Raw genomic sequence first — 22239 nt, 5'->3', positions numbered from 1 at the left:
ATCAGTCATGGGAAAGAGCCTATAGACACTGGGGCTACACACCCTTTCTAAGAAAAGAACAAACGTACAATATTCTTTTCTTTCTCCATCCCCTCAATCTATTATTCAGGTACAGCAGAAACTGAATGACCTCCAGGTGGAGGAGCGGTCAGTGACAGCCCAGCTCAGCTGGAAGAGAGCGCTGGAGGACAGCTCACCCGTCATGGTCAACGGCTCGGCAGGCCCAGCGGCAGAGCCGCACCAGGGGGACCTCTTCCAGCAGAACCTCTTCCAAGAGGACCACCCTAAAGAGCTGAGGGACAAAGAGCCAGCCGCCAACAGCCCTCAGCCAAACGCACAGTCTGAGGAAGAGGAGGAACAGGAGAAGGAGGAGGAGAGGCCTAAGACTCCAGAGGCACCAAAGGCTAAACCTGATCCCTTGGATGATCTCTATAGTTGCCTAGCCTCCGCTGATATCTACAGCAGTCTGTCTACCATTATGAAGCCTCAGGTGAACATTGAATTGTTCATTGTTAAATATACGTTTCTTGGGTTATAATTTGGTGTTATGATTATAAGGATTATTATTTTCCCCTGTCTGTCTGTGGCAGTTATCTTTGGCAGTGCTGGGCCAATCAGTGTGAAACTTTGCACACACTCCCAATAGGCTAAAGAACCTCATTTACTTGAATGAATTTCAGTAAAACATTGCAGAAACAGAGTAAATGTTCAGCAATACAATATTATTTAGAAACATTTAAATCTTCTGGAGAGTGATGTAGTTAGGCGTGAGCATCATGTTTGAACTCAACAAGAAATGTAATTGTTTCTTGATGTGTTCTCTGTGTCCCCAGGAACGGAGTAGTCCTACAATCGACGTATCACCAGAAGAGACGGAGGACTCACCTAAATTCAGCACACCAAAGGTAAGACACCTCCAGAACTACAATCTAAAAGACAGACTACTGTAAATTCAATGCATCTCTGTCTTCCTACATTATACATAAGTGTTGTATCTGACTCGGATTCACTGCTGTTTTGTATAACATATTTATTGATTAACAACAACCTCACTTCCTTACTGGGGATATAAACATTTGATGTTCAGAAAACCAGTGTCTCTATCTTCAGCCTGTGAACACTATGTCTGTCTTTCTGTCTTGTTGTCCAGCAGGTTGCCTCACCAGAGCCAGAGAGCAAAGAGGATTCAGTTGACTCTGAAACCAGCCCCTCTTCACTGCCACCTCATCCTGGTCCCCGCACCTTACCACCCCAGACCAGTCCCCCCACCTTACCACCCCAATCCAGTCCACTGACCCTACCACCCCAATCCAGCCCGCCCACCCTACCTCCCCAAACCAGTCCACTTACCCTACCACCACAAACTAGTCCTCCTAATCTTCCTGAATTAGATTTCTTCCAGGCAGATCCCTTCACTGATGGTGAGTCTTATTAGAACTTAGAGGAAACCTAGATTACCAGTGTAATTCCCAAATACGCCCTTGGTTAATCAAAAAATGCTAATACAAGTAATACATTTGTATTTTGTGGCACAACCCAAGTGCTACTTGTCAAAAACCTAAAAGAAATGTTGAGAAATTAGCCTTTACAGTCTGTTTCCTGTTTGTTAGTCATTGAATTATTAACTACTTACTTCACTTGAATGATTTGTCTTTCTTTCCTTTTTCAAGTTTGATACATAGCATCCTTCAAATAGTGTTTATTACGTTGAACTAACTTAACAGTTTGTGTTTTTGGAATAAAGTGTATTTGGGTGTCTCCTTTGTAGATGATCCATTCAAAGATGACCCTTTTGGAAAAGTAGACGTTCCTGGTGAGTGATCACTAGCATAACATCAGCTTTGTAGACGCAGTTGAATCTGACATGCTGTATGTCAGTGTATGATCAGTCAACTCTTATTTTATCATTTAAAACAACCTAACAACCAAATATTCAACCCTTCCTGTTTTTCCCTCCAATCAGATCCATTCGGGGGGGACCCATTCAAAGGTTCAGACCCCTTTGCTGCAGACTCTTTCTTCAAACAGTCGGGCACTGGCTTCTCCTCTGAAGATCCATTCTCAGCCTCAGCAGACCCGTTCAGCGACAGCACTGGCCTTCCAGAACCAGACCTGTTTGGACCAAAGCTCAATAATACAGCAGCTACACCAGCGGCAGGTCCAGACCCCTTCTCGTCCAAACCTATCAACACAGATACAGCAGCCAAGGATCCTTTCAGCTCTGTGGCTAACAATATGACTGATTCTGACCCATTTGGAGCCAAAATGAATGCCTTGGGGGATGCAGATCCTTTTAGTTCCCAAGGCAACGGAGGTGTAGATCCCTTCAGCTCCTCTTCTCCTGATGTAGATCTGGCAGTGGTGAGTTTTAAAAGGTTATCACTCTGGTAGAATGTATTGTTCCCGCTGCACTCAATATCATTAAACAATCTCTCTTTCTGTCATTTAGAAGGACACCACATCAACCAATGATCCATTCGCTCCAGGTGGTACGACAGTGAGCGCTGATTCAGACCCAGGTACAGCTGGTGGCATGGTGCCCCCTTCTGGTCAAATAAGTAATAATGAAGCAGCTATTGAAATCCCATAGTGTCATTTGTGTGAGTGATACAAATCAGTAGATCTAACCTTTTCCCCTCCCCATGTGTCTTTCAGATCCATTTGCTGCTGTGTTTGGTAATGAGTCATTTGGCGGTGGCTTTGCTGATTTCAGTGCCTTGTCTAAGGTAATTTAGCTTGATCGTGTTATGTTATCACAAAATGCGGATGAAGTGATACTTGGACTTGACCTGTCTGTGTGTGTCTACAGTATAAGAACATGGGTCTATTGTGATGATCTGAGCACCGACTCATCAATGTTCTATTGAAATGTGAGACTGTGGAAGGAGAAGTTGTTCTAACACAATGACCTCCATGGCAGTGTGTTTGACTACAAAAACAAAATCACCACAACGCAGATATAGTAACCATGTTGGTGTTTTGTTGGGCAACATAAAAAACTATGTGTTCTAACCAATACATGTTTCAAGATCAGATTTTATTTGATTTCTTTTTTACACCTGCACACCTGCTTAAACTACTGTAAAGTCTCCAATAATAACCAGGTCTCAAATAGTGGAGGTGTAGTCTATGTGCAAAATAATGCTTGCTCCCAATGGAAATGGGAATACCATAAAGGATATTGTGGAAAATGCACCCTAATTTACATTACCACAGAAGTAATTATTATATACACAACAACATCCATAGCCATATTATTCACTATGTACTGGTTCTGAGTTTTAGCTTTTCAAGAGAAACATGTTCAGAAACAGGCTCACTTTTCAAAACTATCAGACAAGCAGAGTTGACTGATGGCTGAATATCCACTGCCAACAAAGCCATGGTTGTTGTGCCATGTTTTTGTTTGGCTTTTAGAGAATGTCCACATCCAGTTATGTAATCAGTTGACTGGTGGAAATGTGGACCGTTCTCTAAAAGCCAGCCCCGTGTAAATGGAAAAGCCAATGTTGACTGTGATGATGCTAGTGTCTGTAAACATTTCTCCCCTCTGGAGCAAACATTCAGTGAAAATAGCAGATCTAGAAGCTCACAATTTGTCGCATCGTGACGAGTTGTGAGGTCGTAGATTTTCAGCCAAGAGATTTAGGGTTGAGTGAAAAAGAAGCAGTATAGAGCCTTGACGGACCCAGGTCAGAGTGGTTAACCTTTTTTCATATTTCGTATTTGATATTACCGATATCTGCCTACCTTGGTCTTGGTAATTTTATTTGAATAGCATATTGGTGTTTTATTTCTAGTCATTACTGAAAACACAGACTGCTGTACTCTTTTATTCACATTTTAAATTCAACTGCTCTGAATTCTGAAATCAACTCTGCAATCTAAAGCTACAGTATTACATGTTGCAGTTGTTGTGATTTCTCTTCTTGTAGTCTAATGGCGCTGATCCATTTGGCACCAACAATAAGAACCTGTTCCAAGATGACAGCCAGACCCCCAGCTCTGATGTGCCCCCGGCCCTGCCCCCCAAAACGGGTACACCAACCAGACCTCCCCCTCCACCCCCAGGTTAGAATTAGATTTGTTATGACAAATCTCATTTTTTCGACATAATTGCATTACTACAACCATAATTACAACCATAATTAGCCCACATTTTAAAAGCAAGACATGGTTTAGCTCAGCAATGGCAGATTTCTACTGTTGCTTCTATAGTGTTTCACTCCATTGATTCTTAGTCTGAAAGTAACGTTTTTCAATGTTTCCCTGTACCAAACAAGCATTAATGTTTTCTCTATGGTGTGCGTGTGGGTGTGTGCGTGTGTGTGTGTGCATGTGTGTGTGTGTGTGTGTGTGTGCGTGTTTGCGCATGCGTGCATCCATGTCTGCATCTGTGCTTGTTTCTGTCCTGTGGGTCTGTCTGTTTATTGTCTGTCCAGGTAAAAAGTCAACCATATCCAGAACAGAGTCTTCGGACTCATTCCACCGCCGAGGGCACTTCCTCCCCCAGAGCTCTGGGGAGTTCTCCTCCTCCTCCTCCTCTTCATCCCTGCCTGTCAAGGAACCCTCGGCCGACCCCTTTGCCCCATCCTCCCCTCCTCGACACAAAGCACGGGAACCTGACCGATTTGCCAGCTTTGACAAAGTGAGCAACTCCCTCTCGCCGTCTCCCTCTCCTCCACCTGAGTCTCAGTAGCCACGCCCTCTGCCTTTTTTTTGTTTGTTTGTGTTCTCACTAATGAACCATATCTACCTATACAACGTGGGCACACCCACATATAAAACAAGTCCAGCTTTGTAAGTCACTCCATCCACTGCCAGAAAACAAACCAAAAGAAGCCTAATTAACTTCAGTCAGCTCAGGTGCATTAGGTCAACATTATTGTTTTTGTTTTGATGACTTAATATTATTGTCTTGAACCAGAGTAATTCAAACGATAACTTTTATTCTTTATTTTTTCCATGTTTTCCTTGTGTATCACCTTCTGGTGTATATATCTGATATTTTTTCATGAATGGGAATTTTCTATAATACTCCTGTACTTATTTTAAGTTGCTGATTTGCACTGTGATTTCACTGTGATTAAAATGTATTTATAGCTGAAGGGAAATTAATGTAACAGATTTTAAGTGCAATCACTTGTATAGTTAGTTACAGACAAAGGTCATGGCTTAAAACTAATGAGCCGCTGCCTTGTTGGCTCTGTTACTCTGATTGGTTGGCAATGGATGGAGAGATGTGAGGCTGCTTGTTATAGGCTGATGGTAGTAGTCCCATGTCAGCCTACTATTATTACATCCTATGTTATTTTTATCTCAAGTTAAACCCACTTTGGTGTCCTAAAAAGAACTGCTGTAGGATGTACTATCACAGGGTTGATGTTGGACAGGCGGCAGCATCAACATTATAATGTGATAGAAAGTAGGTTTGATTTCTCCCCTCTGCCGTTTACCTGACTGCATCCCGCATGACCCCTGCACGCACTAACTGTCCTTTTTTATGATTGGCTGGCTCCCTATGACTCTTACCACTGTCACCATTGTTAGTGTTTTTCCTTACACATCCTACTCTGTTCATTCCTATCTCTGATGTGGTCAGTATTGTGATGTGGAGAAACAGACAGCTGGTATTGTGTGTGTGTGTGTGTGTGTGTGTGTGTGTGTGTGTGTGTGTGTGTGTGTGTGTGTGTGTGTGTGTGTGTGTGTGTGTGTGTGTGTGTGTGTGTGTGTGTGTGTGTGTGTGTGTGTGTGTGTGTGTGTGTGTGTGTGTGTGTGAGAGAGTGTGTGAGAGTGTGATTGTGTGTGTACTCCTTCCATCTTTTCTCTTCTGTCAAAGAAGTTGAATAAAGTGTTGAATCAAGAGCACCATCTCTGGCTTCTGTGTGCATCCACGACATTTCCATCACAGTATCTCTACTTCCATTTACTGTCTTCGCCTTCTTTGCACAGTCAAATCAATAGTGTTCATGAGAGTTTGATTATGGTATACATTTTAAATGAGTCTGAACGCTTTTGAGCCTTCTTTAGTATGCACTTTCATACACCTGTTCTTGTATGTTTTAACCTCGCATGTTCTGTACTATTTCATGTTATGAGAAAAGCACTGGACTACCCGCTAATTTTACTTTGCATGGGTGGACAAAAAGAGCTATTCCTAATCACATCTCTTGTATGTTGCCTAGCTGAAATCAAGACACCCACCTACCTGCACCTCCCAAGAAAACAAATCTTTTTTCCTTTTTTTAAGGGCATAAAAACATAGCCTGATTTTGTAGTTTGTTTTCCAGCTAAGGGTAAAAACTTCTACAGACAACGGATAATAAAATGAATAATAGTGTGTTGAATTTTGGTGTGCCCATGGGTGCAACCATATATACAGTAGTTAACTGTACCAATGCACATTGGCACACCTAAATCTAACACACCCTTTATTCATTTGATTAGCTACAGCTGTGTTTCTTCATGGTGTACTATCGGGTGTGTTCTGAAAAATGCTCTGAGATTCTGCTCCAATTTTAATGCGCTCTGATAACAATTAATATACAAACGGTCAGAGCAGATACTCGTTTAATAACCATTCTTGTATTTAAAATCACACCCGTGTGAACTGAGCGGTGGTCGTGGGGGGGGGAGGGGTGCCTGTGTGTGTGTGTGTGTGTGTGTGTGTGTCTGGCCTGGCCTGAACAACAGCGCCCCTCCCTTAACATGTGTGGTGAAAAAAGGTACTTCAGGCTACATACAGACACGCACACACGCACGCATACACACACGGCCACGTATAGGAGACGGTGTAACCACCGCTCAAAAAATCATTCAAATCAACAGGAATTCATCTCCTGTATAAACTGTTTATACATGAGATTATAGCTGTGTTGTTAGACATAGATGTTGAATACTCTAAGAAGCAAGCGTGTGCTCCCAGAACTTTAGAACGGCAACGCTCTGACCACTCTGAATTTCTGAATGACCAGAGAACACTGTGCATGTTGTGCTCCAGAGCATATTTATGAATGCACCCATAAGGTCACCCATGTGAAGTCCAGCTCGTTTGAAGCGTAAGGGTTCAACACTGGTGAACTTTGACCAATAGGAGAGTGAGTTTTCTTTCAGTGAGCCAACACTGCAACATAAGTCAATTGAAGTACACACTGTCACACCTGCTGTCACTGCCCAGTGCCCACATCACCGGCTTTCCCTGATAGAAAACATGGGAAATGGACACATCTGAATTCTGAAGTGCGTCTGAAGCACATGTATGACCAGGCCCTCAGGATATGGTCACACACGTGTTACCCATGTTGTCTTGACTTGCAGATTGCTGGCAATGCCGCGGTTTTCTGGCGTGTAGTTTGTTCGACGTACGTTGGAGTGCTTGTCTCACTGAAAGGAAACTACTAGCAAAATGCCTTCCAAGTTTGGTCAACGACACGCTTACAAAGTTCACCATTGTAGAACTCCATGTGGTGAATGTCATTTCCACAGAGTAATAGGTCGTCTCGGTAATGGAGACGCTGACGGTTCTGACGTGTATGTGTGCCCTCATGAAGCCTGCCATGTTTGTACTTGCTGCAGTTTTTAACCTGAACCCGAAAACAAACTACACAATCAGCCAAGAGTTTCAGACCCCCTTTAATATTTATAATTTACTATGTGACAATGAGTGTGTTAACGATATGGGGATTACATGATGTCCGAGGTTTTCAGAGTTGAAGATGCAAGTGTTCCATGTGTAATTGTTGGTTCGTTCTCAAGGTGTCACTCAGTAGTTTTTGTCATCTACACTAGCAACTAGAAATATGTTTCTTAATTATTTGACCATCAGGAAATGTTTGGATTGGTATATGGATGCTCTATGTTCAATACAGTCAGTGGGAGCCAGCAGACAGCTCTGTCAACCAGTTTTAATCTCAAAAGGATTGCTTATAGAAGTGTTGTTTGTCTGTGTGTTTGCCTTCTCTTGTTTGTATATACTGTATGTGTTTATATTTGCCAACTTGTTTGTGCATGGAACAGTACCCAACAGAGGAAGACATGATAGAGTGGGCAAAGCGAGAGAGTGAACGGGAGGAAAAGGAGCGCCTCGCCAGACTCACCCAGCAGGAACAAGAAGACCTGGAGCTGGCCATTGCCCTCAGCAAGTCTGAACTCTTATGAGTGGCGTCCCCTAGTGGCTTGGCATGGCACTGCCTGCCTTAGCCGAGCAAGCACCAAAGCAAAGATGTTGGGGATTCTGTTGGACAGACTCAGCAACTGCATCACCTGCTGACCGAAGAAAGAGACAGTCTCAGACAATACCCACCTAAGTCTTCCAACACTACGTCCTCAGCCTGTTCTCACAAATCGCGTTGCAAAATCGTGTTAATCCATCTTTTGTTGGTTTCTTTGGTCTGACTCGGTCGAGGTTGCAGGAGGAGAGAATGATGAGATTACATGGACTTAAGGGGGACTATGTTGTAATGCAGTGATTATAGACTAAACGATTGTCAAAGACTGGACAGAATGATTGTCATGCCCCCCCACCCCCCTGATTTCAACATATAGGACAAAGCTGACATTGTTGCATAATGCATTACATGTACAGTTCAATATACAGTATATATTTTAACACTCGCCCCAGCGTCTCTCTCCGCCCAGTTCCATAAGATCCTAACACTCTTGTGGAATTGGTTTCAGGACAGTCATAGTTGTCTGCAGTTCCTGGTGTTGCTTTGTTGAAATCTAGTTCTCTGAGAGTTGATGCAACATTCTGGTTCTGCAGTATTCTTCAGATGTATAGCATGAACAAATCTGTCTTAACTCTAATATACATACTGAGCCTTTGGAAACATTTATTTCCTGCATTAATGGCTTGGTTTGTCCAGTTTTCAACTCTAATATACAATAGATACTAATAGTGGTGATAAGAAGAGGGAAACTACAGTTCTTATGCGGAACAACTACATTGATTACATTTTCTTTACATTTCAGCAATAATTATTGATTTGCTTTAGAATAGGAGTGTTCATTTGTCACCAGCCTGCTGAGTGAGGATGGAATGCTTGTCAATCAGTACAGCCCACTTCCACCCTGCCACAACAGTTAACTTTATGTTCATGCTAATTTAACACTGTTGCTTCCTGGTTGTTGAAATCACATTGAAAAGTGAAGAAGTTTGACTTTTGGGAAGATTGCCAGTATGTTTGATTGTCTTGTACAAAATGATTGAACTTTTAATGGAAAAATATATATCTATATCTATAAATGATTTGTTTATGAACTAGAAACTGGATTGTAACAGAGAGAGGAATGGCTGTGTGTAAAAACAAAACAACTAAATGGCTTATATCTGCTTTGCCTCTTCTGTCCCCACCTGTAAATCTAGAATGTCCCAAAAATGTAACACAGCACGCTTGGGTCTTGCTCTTTACTTACACAGATACATATCTATGGTCCATATACACTTGGTATGTCAGGATCTACAGTGTAAATAACCAGTTTAACCAATGCCTCAGCATTTTTTTAAAGAGCCGGCCAGGCGAGGTCCCATTGCGAATTGTAATAATATGTTGCTGCTGCTTTATATTAGCATTTGTATAAAACTTTTATGTTTCCTGATGTTTTGTGTTTAACTGAGGTGCTTCCTTGAACTGTGGTTGACTGCATTTCATAGTCTTATCTGAATGAGAAGAAGGTCATTTAAGTGCGTCTGCTGTTTTGTACAAAAGCCTCGGTTCTGTCTATCAACCTCGTGCTCATGGGGATTTAACTTGCAAAAACGTGTTGTGTTGCAAGGGCGGGGTAGTGATGGTGGTTGGGACTCCAGAGGAGTGAGTCTCCAGTTCTATTATACAGTGATATGTTCTGCTTCTGTTGGCACGTTAAACACCCCCAGCGCAGGGCTAGTCTTTTTGTTTGTCCAAGAGAATGAGCTAAGACACTGGTTCCCAAACACTGGGTCGAGACCCATTTGTGGGTGGCGGACACATTTTTATGGGTCCCTTCATTTTTTGTTTCCTACATTTTGTTTTTAATTATTTCAAAACATTCAGGAAGATTTTCATGAATAAAAAAAAGAAATTCCATGAATCTGAAAACGAATGTTTAAGAAGTAGTGTTTTCACTAGTTTGGGTCCCGGGCAAACGTTTAATTTCTCTTTTGGGTTTCGACCTGAAAGGTTTGGGAACCACTGATCTAAGCCCCTTATGGGAGCGTGCTAAACTGTGAATGAAGGTTTTTAAACAAGGGAAGGCCTGATTTGAAAAGGTGAGAGGGCTCTGTGCATTCTTTATCTCAACTGACCAAATTGCACAACTGTATATGGACATTTCTTTCCATTACTTATCAGTCAAGCTTGTCCAGGCTCAGCACTTCCTACTGATGTAATCCTTCATCGACAAATACATTCATTGTAAATACAGTCTCTTTTCATACCTGTAAATGTTGACTTTAATACCATTACTTGTACTTAAGGCCACCAGACACGTCCTTTGTATAGACTCGTCTCTTTTACAAGTCAAAAACCACTTATGTTTATAGGCTTACACATAAAAGCCTTTAAAAAAAATCTAGCTAATTGTATTTTATTTTGTATTTTCTAACATGTACGAAGAGTTATTATGGGGAGGTTTGGTCAGAATATGATATGCGTTTAATTGAAAAAAAGAAAATAAATCTAAACAGTTTAGTTTGTGTTTGTCTCTCTTGTCATGCGTTTACCATAACGTTGTTGGTGTGTGTGTGTGTGTGTGTGTGTGTGTGTGTGTGTGTGTGTGTGTCAGACTGAGAGTATGCCTGTTCTCTTAAAAAAAGAAAATAAAAAAAATGTTTGCCAGGGACCCAAACTAGTGAAAACAGCAGATCTACAACTAAATTCACAATGTGTAGACCTAATTTATTAGGTCTACACATTTATTTATTTTTAGAGTTTTCTTTTATTTATTAATGAAATTACTTAAAGAACAAAATCATTGCTTTTTTTCCTTTTTTTTTAAGGGAAATCTTATTGAATTTATTTTTACATGTTTTGAATTAATAATAATTAAAAGCAAAATGTAGAAAACAAAAATTAAGGGACCCATAAAAATACATCCCTGTCAGTGATGATGAGATAAGATCACTGACAGTGAGTGACTGGATTAGATTATTACACTGTCACTCTCTAGTACTGACTGGTGAGTGGCCAGTGGATGAATATGGAGTGCTTTAAGACCTCGAAAAGCTGCCCAACCCGCCTAGAGGCCACATTCCGAAGCATTTAAATGGAGAAGTTTATTATAATGGAGATGAGAGGCTCCACACCTTTGCTACCCAGGAAGGAGGAAGAGACGCCCTACTGTAATATCCTGGCTGGATACACAGACACACACCTCCGCTCCGCTCCGCTGGCCACCACAGGTAGACTGATCTGATCATCTGCTGCTCATGTCCATGCAACGTTTATAGAGTTGGTAAAGCCGTAGAGCTTCTTCTTGGCCACTGTTTTCCGTTCTATATATCTGGATTGATCGGTGGTGTGTAATGAGTTTTATTACTAATTGGAGGAGAAGCGTGAAGAAAGATGACATCAAAAAGTGAGTATAGCACAAAGTTTATGGTGAAAAGCATGCTCATGGTTGTGTGGTTTATGGTTATGTATACGTTTAGTCAGTGTTGGTGTGTGGGTTGTGGTGGCGGCGCGGTGTTTACACTGTCCGTGTAAACACGTATGTATCATGTATGTTGTTGCCAACACGCAACTGTCAAAGATTGAGCAGGTTGTGCGTGCGTATGATAGGTGTCGGTGAGCGTGCATTGATAAAACTGCAAGCTATATAGGATTAGACGAACGGGCCGGCATGTATAGCCTACTTAACTCGCATGAAAACTTTGTGATATTAATCATATAGCCTTTATTTTAATAGTTTAATTTCCCCTTATCTATCTCGAAGTCTATACTGTTCAGTTCGATACATAGCCTGAATTGCAGCATATTGCTTCAGTCTGCTAATGAGAAGCAAAAAATTATAATGGAGGCCTAACACACACTGGAAGTCAGTCACTAACTAGTCATGTGTCTATCCCCAACAAGGACTGGTCTGGTAGTCAATAGGCATATCATTCCTTAAATTGACTAGAAACAGATGCTTTGTGTTTTATTCAAGCCACAGAGAAATGTGCTCCAGCCAGTCTTGTATTCAAACTAAGGTTTCCTCATTGCTGCTTCATCATTATTAGCCTATACTGGCAGCCTGGGTTCCAGTGTACATTCTGTACCCACTGCCACTGGAGTAGGGAGCATTTGCTACTCACTAGAATTTCAAACCTTGTGACTGCCTGCTGCTACCATGAAATTGCTTTAATTATCATTATATCCTATAATAATTAATATGATGTTCATTCACTATTTTCTTGTACATTGTTTGTGTAAACAGAGTATAGGCCTATGTAGGCTTTATTGTAACGCGATGGACCAGAGCTAATGGGCTTATAATTCAAATAGACATACAATAATTGTATAATCAGAAAAAAGATAGCCTAATGTTGAAGGAGGGTTCATAAATACTAGTTACTAGTGTAATTCCACTGGCCATGACTGTTTTGTTTTCCAGTAACTTAGCGATATACATCCTCTTCTCACAGCACCTATGTGACAGCCATTATGCTCCTCTCTCTAAATTAACATTTGACCTTCTCGCCAGTGATGCCGTGCAGGCGAAAGAAATCCCGGACAGCCCTGACTCCCCAGAGTCCCCAAGCCGGTAGGTTCACATACTGCGGACATGCTCTCTGGAACATGTCACCTAAGTGGAAACAACTATACGAGTAGTGTGTGATTTATCCAGAAATATGTGAAGTATCAGTAATTGTATTATTATTCGTTTCGTAGTCATAATTATGCCAATGTGGTCTGTGATTATGAAGTTGGTCCTCTGGGATTGGTAAGAATCATAATAAGTGGACTGTTGTGTTCGTACTGTAGGTTGTCAGTCATCAATGGTCCAGAGCTGGATCCTATCATTACAGATTTCAAGTAAGTTTAAAGACGTAATACCACTCCATTTGAGAACATGTTATAAAGCATTAGTTATTCCAGTTGCAATTGACCAGCCAATCAGTATTGGAACTGTTTAAGTATGTATGTAGTATGATTGTATGTATGTATGTTTGTATGTATGTATGTATGTATGTATTGATTTATCCTTAGCTTGAAAGTCAATCATTTTGTTGCACCATTTAAAATGTGAATTCACTATTTGAATGTTATGGTTCATCATTTTACAAGTCTTTGGGGTAGATTTCTATAGGCATTTGCTGGCATTTAGCATCACAGATCATTACCAAGAAATAAGCCTCCTGGCAGGTGGCAAGTAAAGGGTTACCAGATATTTGTGTCACTATTTCTATGGCTCTCAATATCGTATTCCTCAAACAATGCTCCCCTTTTCAACAGGTTGCCATCAATTGTTCATTCATTTTTCCCCCCTCTAAATGGCATCTATTTTACCGGTCTGTTTCAGGTTACAGATACCAGATAACACAAATGGTCTGGAATCTACAAAACCATGTAACGGGTAAGTCTGCTGAAATCTCAATGACCATCATATGGGGGCGGGGCTGATTCAGCTGCAGGTGTCTTCCTTATGAGGAAGTTAAAAGGCATTTATTATGACCTGGTCACCTGGCTCTTTGGCCACAACAAATGAGAGACCCACATCAACGTTGAAGCCTAAACCAATCAAATTTAACAAAACTAGACCAAATCTACATGGTTAACCAAATATATTTATTTTTCATATGGGTTTTAAGGAAGAAAGGTGTATTTTCTCATCCGTTGGGGGAGGGGCAATTGCTTTTACTGCTTCATCCAGCAGATTGCTGCTCAGATGGCTTTAATGAGCACACAGGGAAACATCTTGCCCAGAGATACTTTGACACACAGACTGGGCTCGCTCAGGGTCAAAGCGGCTACTTAGCAATTCCGGCCTCTCTACCCACCACCAGCTAGCTGTATGTTGTATGGTGTGGATTAGTGATGTGTCGTTCATGAGTGTATTCGTTCATAAGAACGAATCACTAAAAAGAATCATGAACGATTCGTTCATTTCCTTAATATAGCCCTCTTCGGCACATAGGTCGGGAGGGCAGGATGTACTTGCGACATAATAAAAATGCTCCTGTGATAGTGTTTTTCACAGGACGATTGCGCTATGAACGGGGAACGTGAGCGAATCATTTGAACGGATCATTACCGTGAATGTGAACAAAATAATTAATTCACTGAAATGAACGGTTTTGCCCACTGCTAGTGTCGATGAGTAGAGGTGTGTGCTTGTTGTAGTCACAAAAAGCATAAACAGCATAACCAGAGTTACCAGACCAGAATGAGATATCGGAGGAGCAGGGAGAGTGAGAGAGTCTAGGCTAGACTACCAGTAAGACTCCCTAATCGGGAGATAAGCGACCGTTGGTCGCTTATCTCCACAAATAGGCCAAAAGTTTGTTTTACCAATTATTACACTCTATGTGAACATTTACATCAACAAATCCCAAGTACTATGCAGAACGACCCATTTCAAGTTTTTAATGTACAACAATATTTAGAAAATAGGTCTACAAGCTGACAGTCCTCGTCCCTTATATTCCCATAGGTTATATGGAGATCTCAGTGTTTGTCAGTCCTTGTTCATTTATGCCCATATATGGACATCTCTATATCTACTGTAACAGTCCTTGTCCCTTTATGCCCATATATGGAGATCTCTTAACTGTAAGTCCTTGTCCCTTTTATGCCCATATATGGATATTCCTGATGTCATCAGTATATGAACATATATGGGCTTTCTGATATGCCCATATATGGAGATCTCTTAACTGTAAGCCCTTGTCCCTTTTATGCCCATATATGGATATCCCTGATGTCATCCGTATATGCCCATATATGGGCTTTCTAATATGCCCATATATGGAGATCTCTGTATCTCCATATATGGGTATAAAAGGATACTTCAGGTCTGACATCAGGTTTGTTTATATTGGGTTGCTAGGTTTGAAATCACAAACTCTATGGGCCATCTGACCTAGAAATCTATATTTGGGCATAGATGACTCATCGTGACCTCATCACACGTCGACCGCACGTGTGACGTGTGGTCGACCGCACGTGTGACCGACGGACGGCCGGTGGAGGTTTTCATACCAGTAAGACTCCCTAATCGGGAGATAAGCGACCGTAGGTGGCTTATCTCCACAAATAGGGCAAAAAATTGTTTTTCCAAAATCTTCCTGATCCATGTTGATGACATGAGTGTAGACATGCTGTGTAGTGATATTCGTGATTTTAGGGCAAAAACTGTAGGAGCAGTGTCCAAAAATGTGTTTTAAAAATCGGCCTGAAGGTGGCGCTAGAATAGGGCCATGTGAGAAATGAGGGGTGGGGTCTCCGCGTTGCCTTGGCGGACGAATAGGTACCGGCCCCGGCTCTCCCGGACGCTCCTAGCCCGAGTTACGGCATTTTATGTGCGCTGCAGTGGCAGGGGGTCCTCCACTGGGGGCGCCACCACTTTTGCATCCGTTCTGGAGCACCAGGAGTCGGTGGTCCCCGGGAATTCCCCGTGAGCAGCCCCGTTGGGGTGGTCATTTGGTCATTTTTGCACATTTGGTCATTTTTTACATCTGGGGGTCCCCCAGGGACCTGGGGGTCACTGGGGCTCTGGGGGTCCTTGGAGGTTGTAGTTTGGCAGGCAAGGAGTGTGTGTGTAAAATCTGGCATGGATCGGGTCAACGGGTGCGGAGATATAAGCAGGGAAAAAGTGTGACGTGTGACGTGTGAGCACATTTGGTCATTTTTTACATCTGGGGGTCCCCCAGGGACCTGGGGGTCCCTGGGGCTCCGGGGGTCCTTGGAGGTTGTAGTTTGGCAGTCAAGGAGTGTGTGTGCAGAATTTGGCATGGATGGGGGCAACGGTTGTGGAGATATGAGCAGGGCAAAAGTGTGACGGACTCACTCACTCACAGACAGCCCGTGGAGGTTTTGGTAGTAAATGCGACCTACGGTCGCAATTATGGCTCCAAATCTGGCCTAGGTTTCAGCCAAATCAGAGCACCATTGGCTTACAAGTTAAATATTACCAGTAAGACTCCCTAATCGGGAGATAAGCGACCGTTGGTCGCTTATCTCCACAAATAGGCCAAAAGTTTGTTTTACCAATTATCAAGACATACAGGCAGTTGACAGTTTGCCATGGTTACTCATTGAAGTTGAATCTCCATATATGGAGACATAAGTTGCTCATACCATAGCAACCATGTTTTTTACAGGGCCTGGGATTGATGACATCAGAAATCTCCATATATGGGCATGAAAGGGATTTTGTTTCTGGAAATATGTCTGTGGGGTGCCACATTTGGAATAAAACACTTACATCACACATCTGGATATCCATACAGCCCATCTAGTTTGCCTGTGTCCATTTATGCCCATATATCTGATGACATTGGGACACTGATCTCCATATATGGGCATAAAACTTATGTTAATTAGTAAAGCCTGGGGATCTCCATATATGGGCATGAGGGGTACCCTAAAAGGGCATCATCTGGGAATAGCAAATATAGTTATCCTAGAAAGTGAAAATCTTACATCAAAGGCCATAACTACCTACCTACCACCATACTGCATTCCTCATTAAACTACCTACCAGTAAGATGCCTATAGGGAGAAAAGCAAAGGGCGAGGTTGCACCATTTCTTGGTCTTCTGGGCAGTGATGTATATCGGACCATTTAACCATATATGGAGACATCTGGTACCCAAAGATATTCACAGATATGGGCTTAATATTGATGACATAAGGGATCTCCATATATGGGCGTAAAAGGGATTTGGTTCCCCTGGCATCACAGGGATCTCCATATATGGGCATAAAATGGATTTGGTTACCCTGGCAACACGGGGATCTCCATATCTCCATATATGGGCATAAAAGGGATTTGGTTCCCCTGGCATCACAGGGATCTCCATATATGGGCATAAAAGGGATTTGGTTCCCCTGACATTACAGTGATGTCAGTGGCTGGTTCTACAGAGGGGATCTCCATTTATGGGCATAAAAGGGAATGTATGTATGATGATGTCAGATATCATAGACGTCATAGGACTTTCACATAACGAATAACTGAGTAAGCATGTAAACCCGTAAAATCTATATTTGGGCATGGCTGATTTATGACCTCATCATGATGACACGAGCAAACACAGCTGAATTGTATAAATGATCAGTGCAGAAACCAACAGAAGTATTTGACCAAGACTCTTCGATTTAAACATCAACAAAGGTGTGACGTTTGTTGATGGTCACAAAGGTGTGACGGACGGACGGACGGACGGACGGCCGGTGGAGGTTTTCATAGTAAACTGCTCCCTGACGGTCGCAACAAAAAGCTAACTGGAGGTACAAGTGGTCTACTGGCAGTGTGATAAAGAAATGTGGCACTGATTGGTCCAACCGCCCTCTTATAGACAGCCAGCCTCCTACAGAGTCTTTCTGTAAAAATTGCCAATATACACTACCAGTAAGACTCCCTAATCGGGAGATAAGCGACCAAGCTTATCTCCACAAATAGGCCAAAAGTTTGTTTTACCAATTATTACACTCTATGTGAACATTTACATCAACAAATCCCAAGTACTATGCAGAACGACCCATTTCAAGTTTTTAATGTACAACAATATTTAGAAAATAGGTCTACAAGCTGACTGTCCTCGTCCCTTATATTCCCATAGGTTATATGGAGATCTCAGTGTTTGTCAGTCCTTGTTCATTTATGCCCATATATGGACATCTCTATATCTACTGTAACAGTCCTTGTCCCTTTATGCCCATATATGGAGATCTCTTAACTGTAAGTCCTTGTCCCTTTTATGCCCATATATGGATATTCCTGATGTCATCAGTATATGAACATATATGGGCTTTCTGATATGCCCATATATGGAGATCTCTTAACTGTAAGCCCTTGTCCCTTTTATGCCCATATATGGATATCCCTGATGTCATCCGTATATGCCCATATATGGGCTTTCTAATATGCCCATATATGGAGATCTCTGTATCTCCATATATGGGTATAAAAGGATACTTCAGGTCTGACATCAGGTTTGTTTATATTGGGTTGCTAGGTTTGACATCACAAACTCTATGGGCCATCTGACCTAGAAATCTATATTTGGGCATAGATGACTCATCGTGACCTCATCACACGTCGACCGCACGTGTGACGTGCGGTCGACCGCACGTGTGACCGACGGACGGCCGGTGGAGGTTTTCATACTAAACTGCGACCTTACGGTCGCAACTAAACTGCGACCTTACGGTCGCAATTATCCAGCACTTACTATAAACGGGAACACACCTGGTAGAGTACCTCAGTGTTCCAGGTTACACTAACGAGCCACCTGCAGAGCAAACAGAGAGCCTCAGCAAACCCAAGATAACAGCAGGGGTCACACATTGAAAGGGCAGAGGCATAAACACTGTCTCTCCCTGCTGCTCACATATCAAATATTCAGAATGTGCAGCGGAGAACAGCATTAACTAGAAAGATGCAATTTCTGAAATTGTGAGTGTGGTTGCCCTGACGTGAGTCACATTTGGAAATTTAATTTTGCTATTCTATTATCAGAACACTTGCAATGCTGGGATTGTATATTTCCCCAAAAAGGAACCAGCATTTCACATACAGACAGACAGAAACAGAGATCTCCATATATGGGCTTAAAAGGGAAACAGACAGACAGATACAGAGATCTCCATATATGGGCATAAAATGGACACAGACAGATAGATCTCTCCATATATGGGCATAAATGGACAAAGGCAAAACGGGTCGTATGACAACAGGTATAATGGGGTTTGCATTAAATGGTAGGGCATTCACAGAGATCTCCATATATGGGCATAAATGGACACAGGAAAACAGATCGTCAAAACGGGTCCTATGACAACAGGTATAATGGGGTTTGCATTAAAGGGTGGGGCATTCATTCCCTATTTACATTCCCGAGTAGGCCGGTCCCCGACGAGACACTCGGCCGCCTGACAGACAGATACAGAGATCTCCATATATGGGCGGGCGGCCGAGCTTCTAGTTTAAGTAATGGGCTAATGCATGTGTCGATACTTACATCACTAGCTGCAGATATCGACATACTGTACAGCATAGTCTATATTGTGGTTTAGTGGTAATTGAAAGGTTATTACTGGACAGAGTTGACTAAGAAACACTCTTGTATGACTCTCCATATTGGCCCGCAAAAGGGGAAGGAACTTACACTTTTCCAGTAGTTCTGCAACTCCTGTGAAGTATGCCCTTGTGTAAGGCACTTACCACCCTTCAGTAGACCCAGTATGGACCATTTTGCATTGCTCATAGACATAAATACATGTATGTATGTATGTATGTATGTATGTATGCATGTATGTGTGTATGTATGTATGTACTATATCATGTATGCAGTGCATTCCTAAAAATTGGCATACATTAGGCATAAGCTATGCCATAGTGTGCAAAGAATATGCATGAAGGACCTGATAGTGAGGGATTCTTGTGAAGCATGAAGTTTTACCACAATCACATGACAAACCGGGTTTCATCTCACGTTTGTACACAGAGGCCAAAGTGCTAAAGACAAGTTGTTTGCTGCCTTATGGTTATGGATTACCTTGTCTGTCAAATTGTAAAGATTAAGTGTGTGTGTTCAATTCATTGCTATACAGGCAAGTTGTGGTCATGGAGTCTTTTAACATATTGAAGACGTATCTATATATTGTGTATCTATATCTCAATGACTTTGACCTATGGGGAAATGTCATTATAAGAGGCAGGGGTGTGTACACATCATAACAAAATAGATGACTGCGTTTTGAATAAACAGCTATGTTTACAGCATATTATTTTAAAGGGATTTGTTACCTATGTAACATGCTCGCGCATCAGCTAAGACAAACCAAACACACCTCGATAGGGCAAATATTTGAAGCTTTGCTGTATAGGAATAAATGTCTGGTGTGGTTGTGTAATAATAACACTGAGCTGAAAAGTGTTTCCAGACAAGAGCAATTACTGGATGCTTTGGAAAGAGAGGAAAGAGGTAAATACTGTAGGTAATACTAATAAATAGATCTGTGTGGAGATCTGGAGACTTCAATAACAATTTTGTAGTTTTCCAAAGAAACACAATTCTTCAGAGGATAGAAAATAATATTACAATAAAATTGTCATAGTAGTTTAAGCATGTTCTCTGACACTGTGTGACCTCTGCTCCACCTGTGTTCTGGGCCTTGATAGTTGTGCTGCGAGGCCTCTGCTCCACCTGTGTTATGGGTTTTAACACATACATACTGTACATACACTGTGTGACAGCTGCTATGAGATGTGGGTCAGTTGCTCCTCTCTAGCCTAAAGATAACAGCTGATGCACGAGCGCGTACACGCACGCACGCACGCACGCACGCACACACACACACACACACACACACACACACACACACACACACACTCACATATTGCCATTCATATGCACACATATATACAGCCAACACAACGCAGCTTTATAGTGTGGCTCTGCAGTCACTAAGAGGGTCAGTCTGTGTGTATGTTTGTCTGTGTGGAGAGAGGGCTCCTACTGTCTGTGTGTCCTGACTCTGGAGCTGATCTCACAAACCACTGGACCAATCAGTGCCAAATGTCTTGTGCACACAGCAGCAGGCCACAGGAATACCTTTACTTTCTCAATGGGGCTCTGATCGGGATGAAACCTTGCAGACATTTGGAGTCATACATGTATGTCAGAAACATCTATAGGTGACTGACGTCATAGATAACTCATGTCTCAGGCTGGCCATAATGAAGTCAGAAGAGATCCACACTGGAGCCACTACATTACCATGTGGATCCCAAGATCCATTTATTTCTGAAATGCGCTCTATGATCATCATCAGTCAGTGACACATTCACTCACACCTATGTTCCGTTCTGTAGCTTCTACAAATCAATGGTGCTTCACCGTCATAAACAACAGTCTCTCCTTCATGAATTGACATTTTGTCCAACAGTGTTGGTTAGTGGTGAGCTGCATCTATGTGTTGGGATCTTTCTGTACTACTTGGCCGACATGCTTGTCTGCTGCAGTGTCTAGTCTGAACCACTGCAGTATACTGGACTGGCTGACTATTTTTTCCTCTCTCTCTCTTTCTCTCTCTCTCTCTCTCTCTCTCTCTCTCTCTCTCTCTCTCTCCCCTCCACCCCCTCCTCTCTCTTGCTCTCACTTCACCTATTTCTCTTTTCTCTCCTCACCTCGCTCACTTCCTCTCTTCACTTTCTCTCTCACTCTAGCTCTCTCTCTTGCTCTCTCTCATCAGCTCTCCCTTTTTCTCTTTTTCTCTCTCTTTTCACCTCACTCTCTCTCTCTCTGTCTCTCCTCTCCTCTTCATCTGCCATGTAGCTGCTGTAATGTATTTTGAGCAACACCATCACTCTGTCTGGGAGTCAGGAAGAGCTGACAACACGTAATGTTGTTGTGTATCAGGTTTTACTGATGAACAAATTACATTTTTCTTTGCCTTGCTCTGTCTCTCCCTTCTCTTCGATCTCTTTCTTTTCAGTTTTCTGCTTTTTCATCTAATGTAGTCTCTAGTCTGGAGGCTGGACCTATAAGTACAGTGCATTAAGCCACACCCTGATTCAACATGAACCAATCAGAAGCGAGACTGCAGTGTGTAGCGTGAGGGTGGTGATATGAAGAGGTGGGACTGGGAGGAGAAGTAGGGGACATTTTGTGTCTGTGTGTGTGTGCGCGCGCGTGCGTGCGTGTGTGCGCGCGTGTGTGTGTGTGTGTGTGTGCTTGTTTGTGTTTGTGTCTGCATCTGTATGCGTTTGTGCGTTCGTTCGTGCATGCGTGCGTATATGCGTGTGCATGCGTATATGCGCGTGCATGCGTGAGGTGACGTGTGTGTGTGTGTGTGTGTGTGTGTGTGTGTGTGTGTGTGTGTGTGTGTGTGTGTGTGTGTGTGTGTGTGTGTGTGTGCGTGTGTGTGTGTGTGTGTGTTTACGTGTATGTATATGTGTACGTGTGTTTACGTGTATGTGTACGTGTGTGTGCGTGTGTGCCCGTGCATGCATGAGAGGCGGAGGGTTGGGTGCAGAATGTGGTCTGCTCTCATCATGTGTGATACAGTCATCCCAATCTTATTAAGGGCTGCTGTTGCGTTCATCCTCCTC

The 22239-nt window shown here is 42.4% G+C and overlaps 1 protein-coding gene across 3 annotated transcripts in view; it reads left to right on the top strand.

The window, feature by feature from the left end:
* Positions 1-10667, top strand: part of eps15 (epidermal growth factor receptor pathway substrate 15) — a 28925-nt gene extending 18258 nt beyond the window's left edge. For 2 of the 3 annotated variants that reach the window (XM_080735067.1, XM_080735065.1), the window contains exons 16-25: positions 110-490; positions 834-905; positions 1151-1421; positions 1769-1813; positions 1964-2361; positions 2450-2519; positions 2656-2726; positions 3936-4071; positions 4443-4648; positions 8017-10667. In XM_080735067.1, the coding sequence (XP_080591193.1) occupies positions 110-490; positions 834-905; positions 1151-1421; positions 1769-1813; positions 1964-2361; positions 2450-2519; positions 2656-2726; positions 3936-4071; positions 4443-4648; positions 8017-8157 (1791 nt within the window). In that variant the 3' untranslated portion in view covers positions 8158-10667. The remainder of the gene's footprint in view (positions 1-109; positions 491-833; positions 906-1150; positions 1422-1768; positions 1814-1963; positions 2362-2449; positions 2520-2655; positions 2727-3935; positions 4072-4442; positions 4649-8016) is intronic. The other variant, XM_080735066.1, reaches the window with a different exon arrangement.
* Positions 10668-22239: the final 11572 nt, after the last annotated feature.

The sequence above is a fragment of the Nannobrachium achirus genome, assembly GCF_963921795.1.
Source record: "Nannobrachium achirus genome assembly, chromosome: 1".
NCBI lineage: Eukaryota > Metazoa > Chordata > Actinopteri > Myctophiformes > Myctophidae > Nannobrachium > Nannobrachium achirus.
Note: the sequence above shows the minus strand (reverse complement) of the source record. Positions and strands in the feature narration are given on the sequence as shown.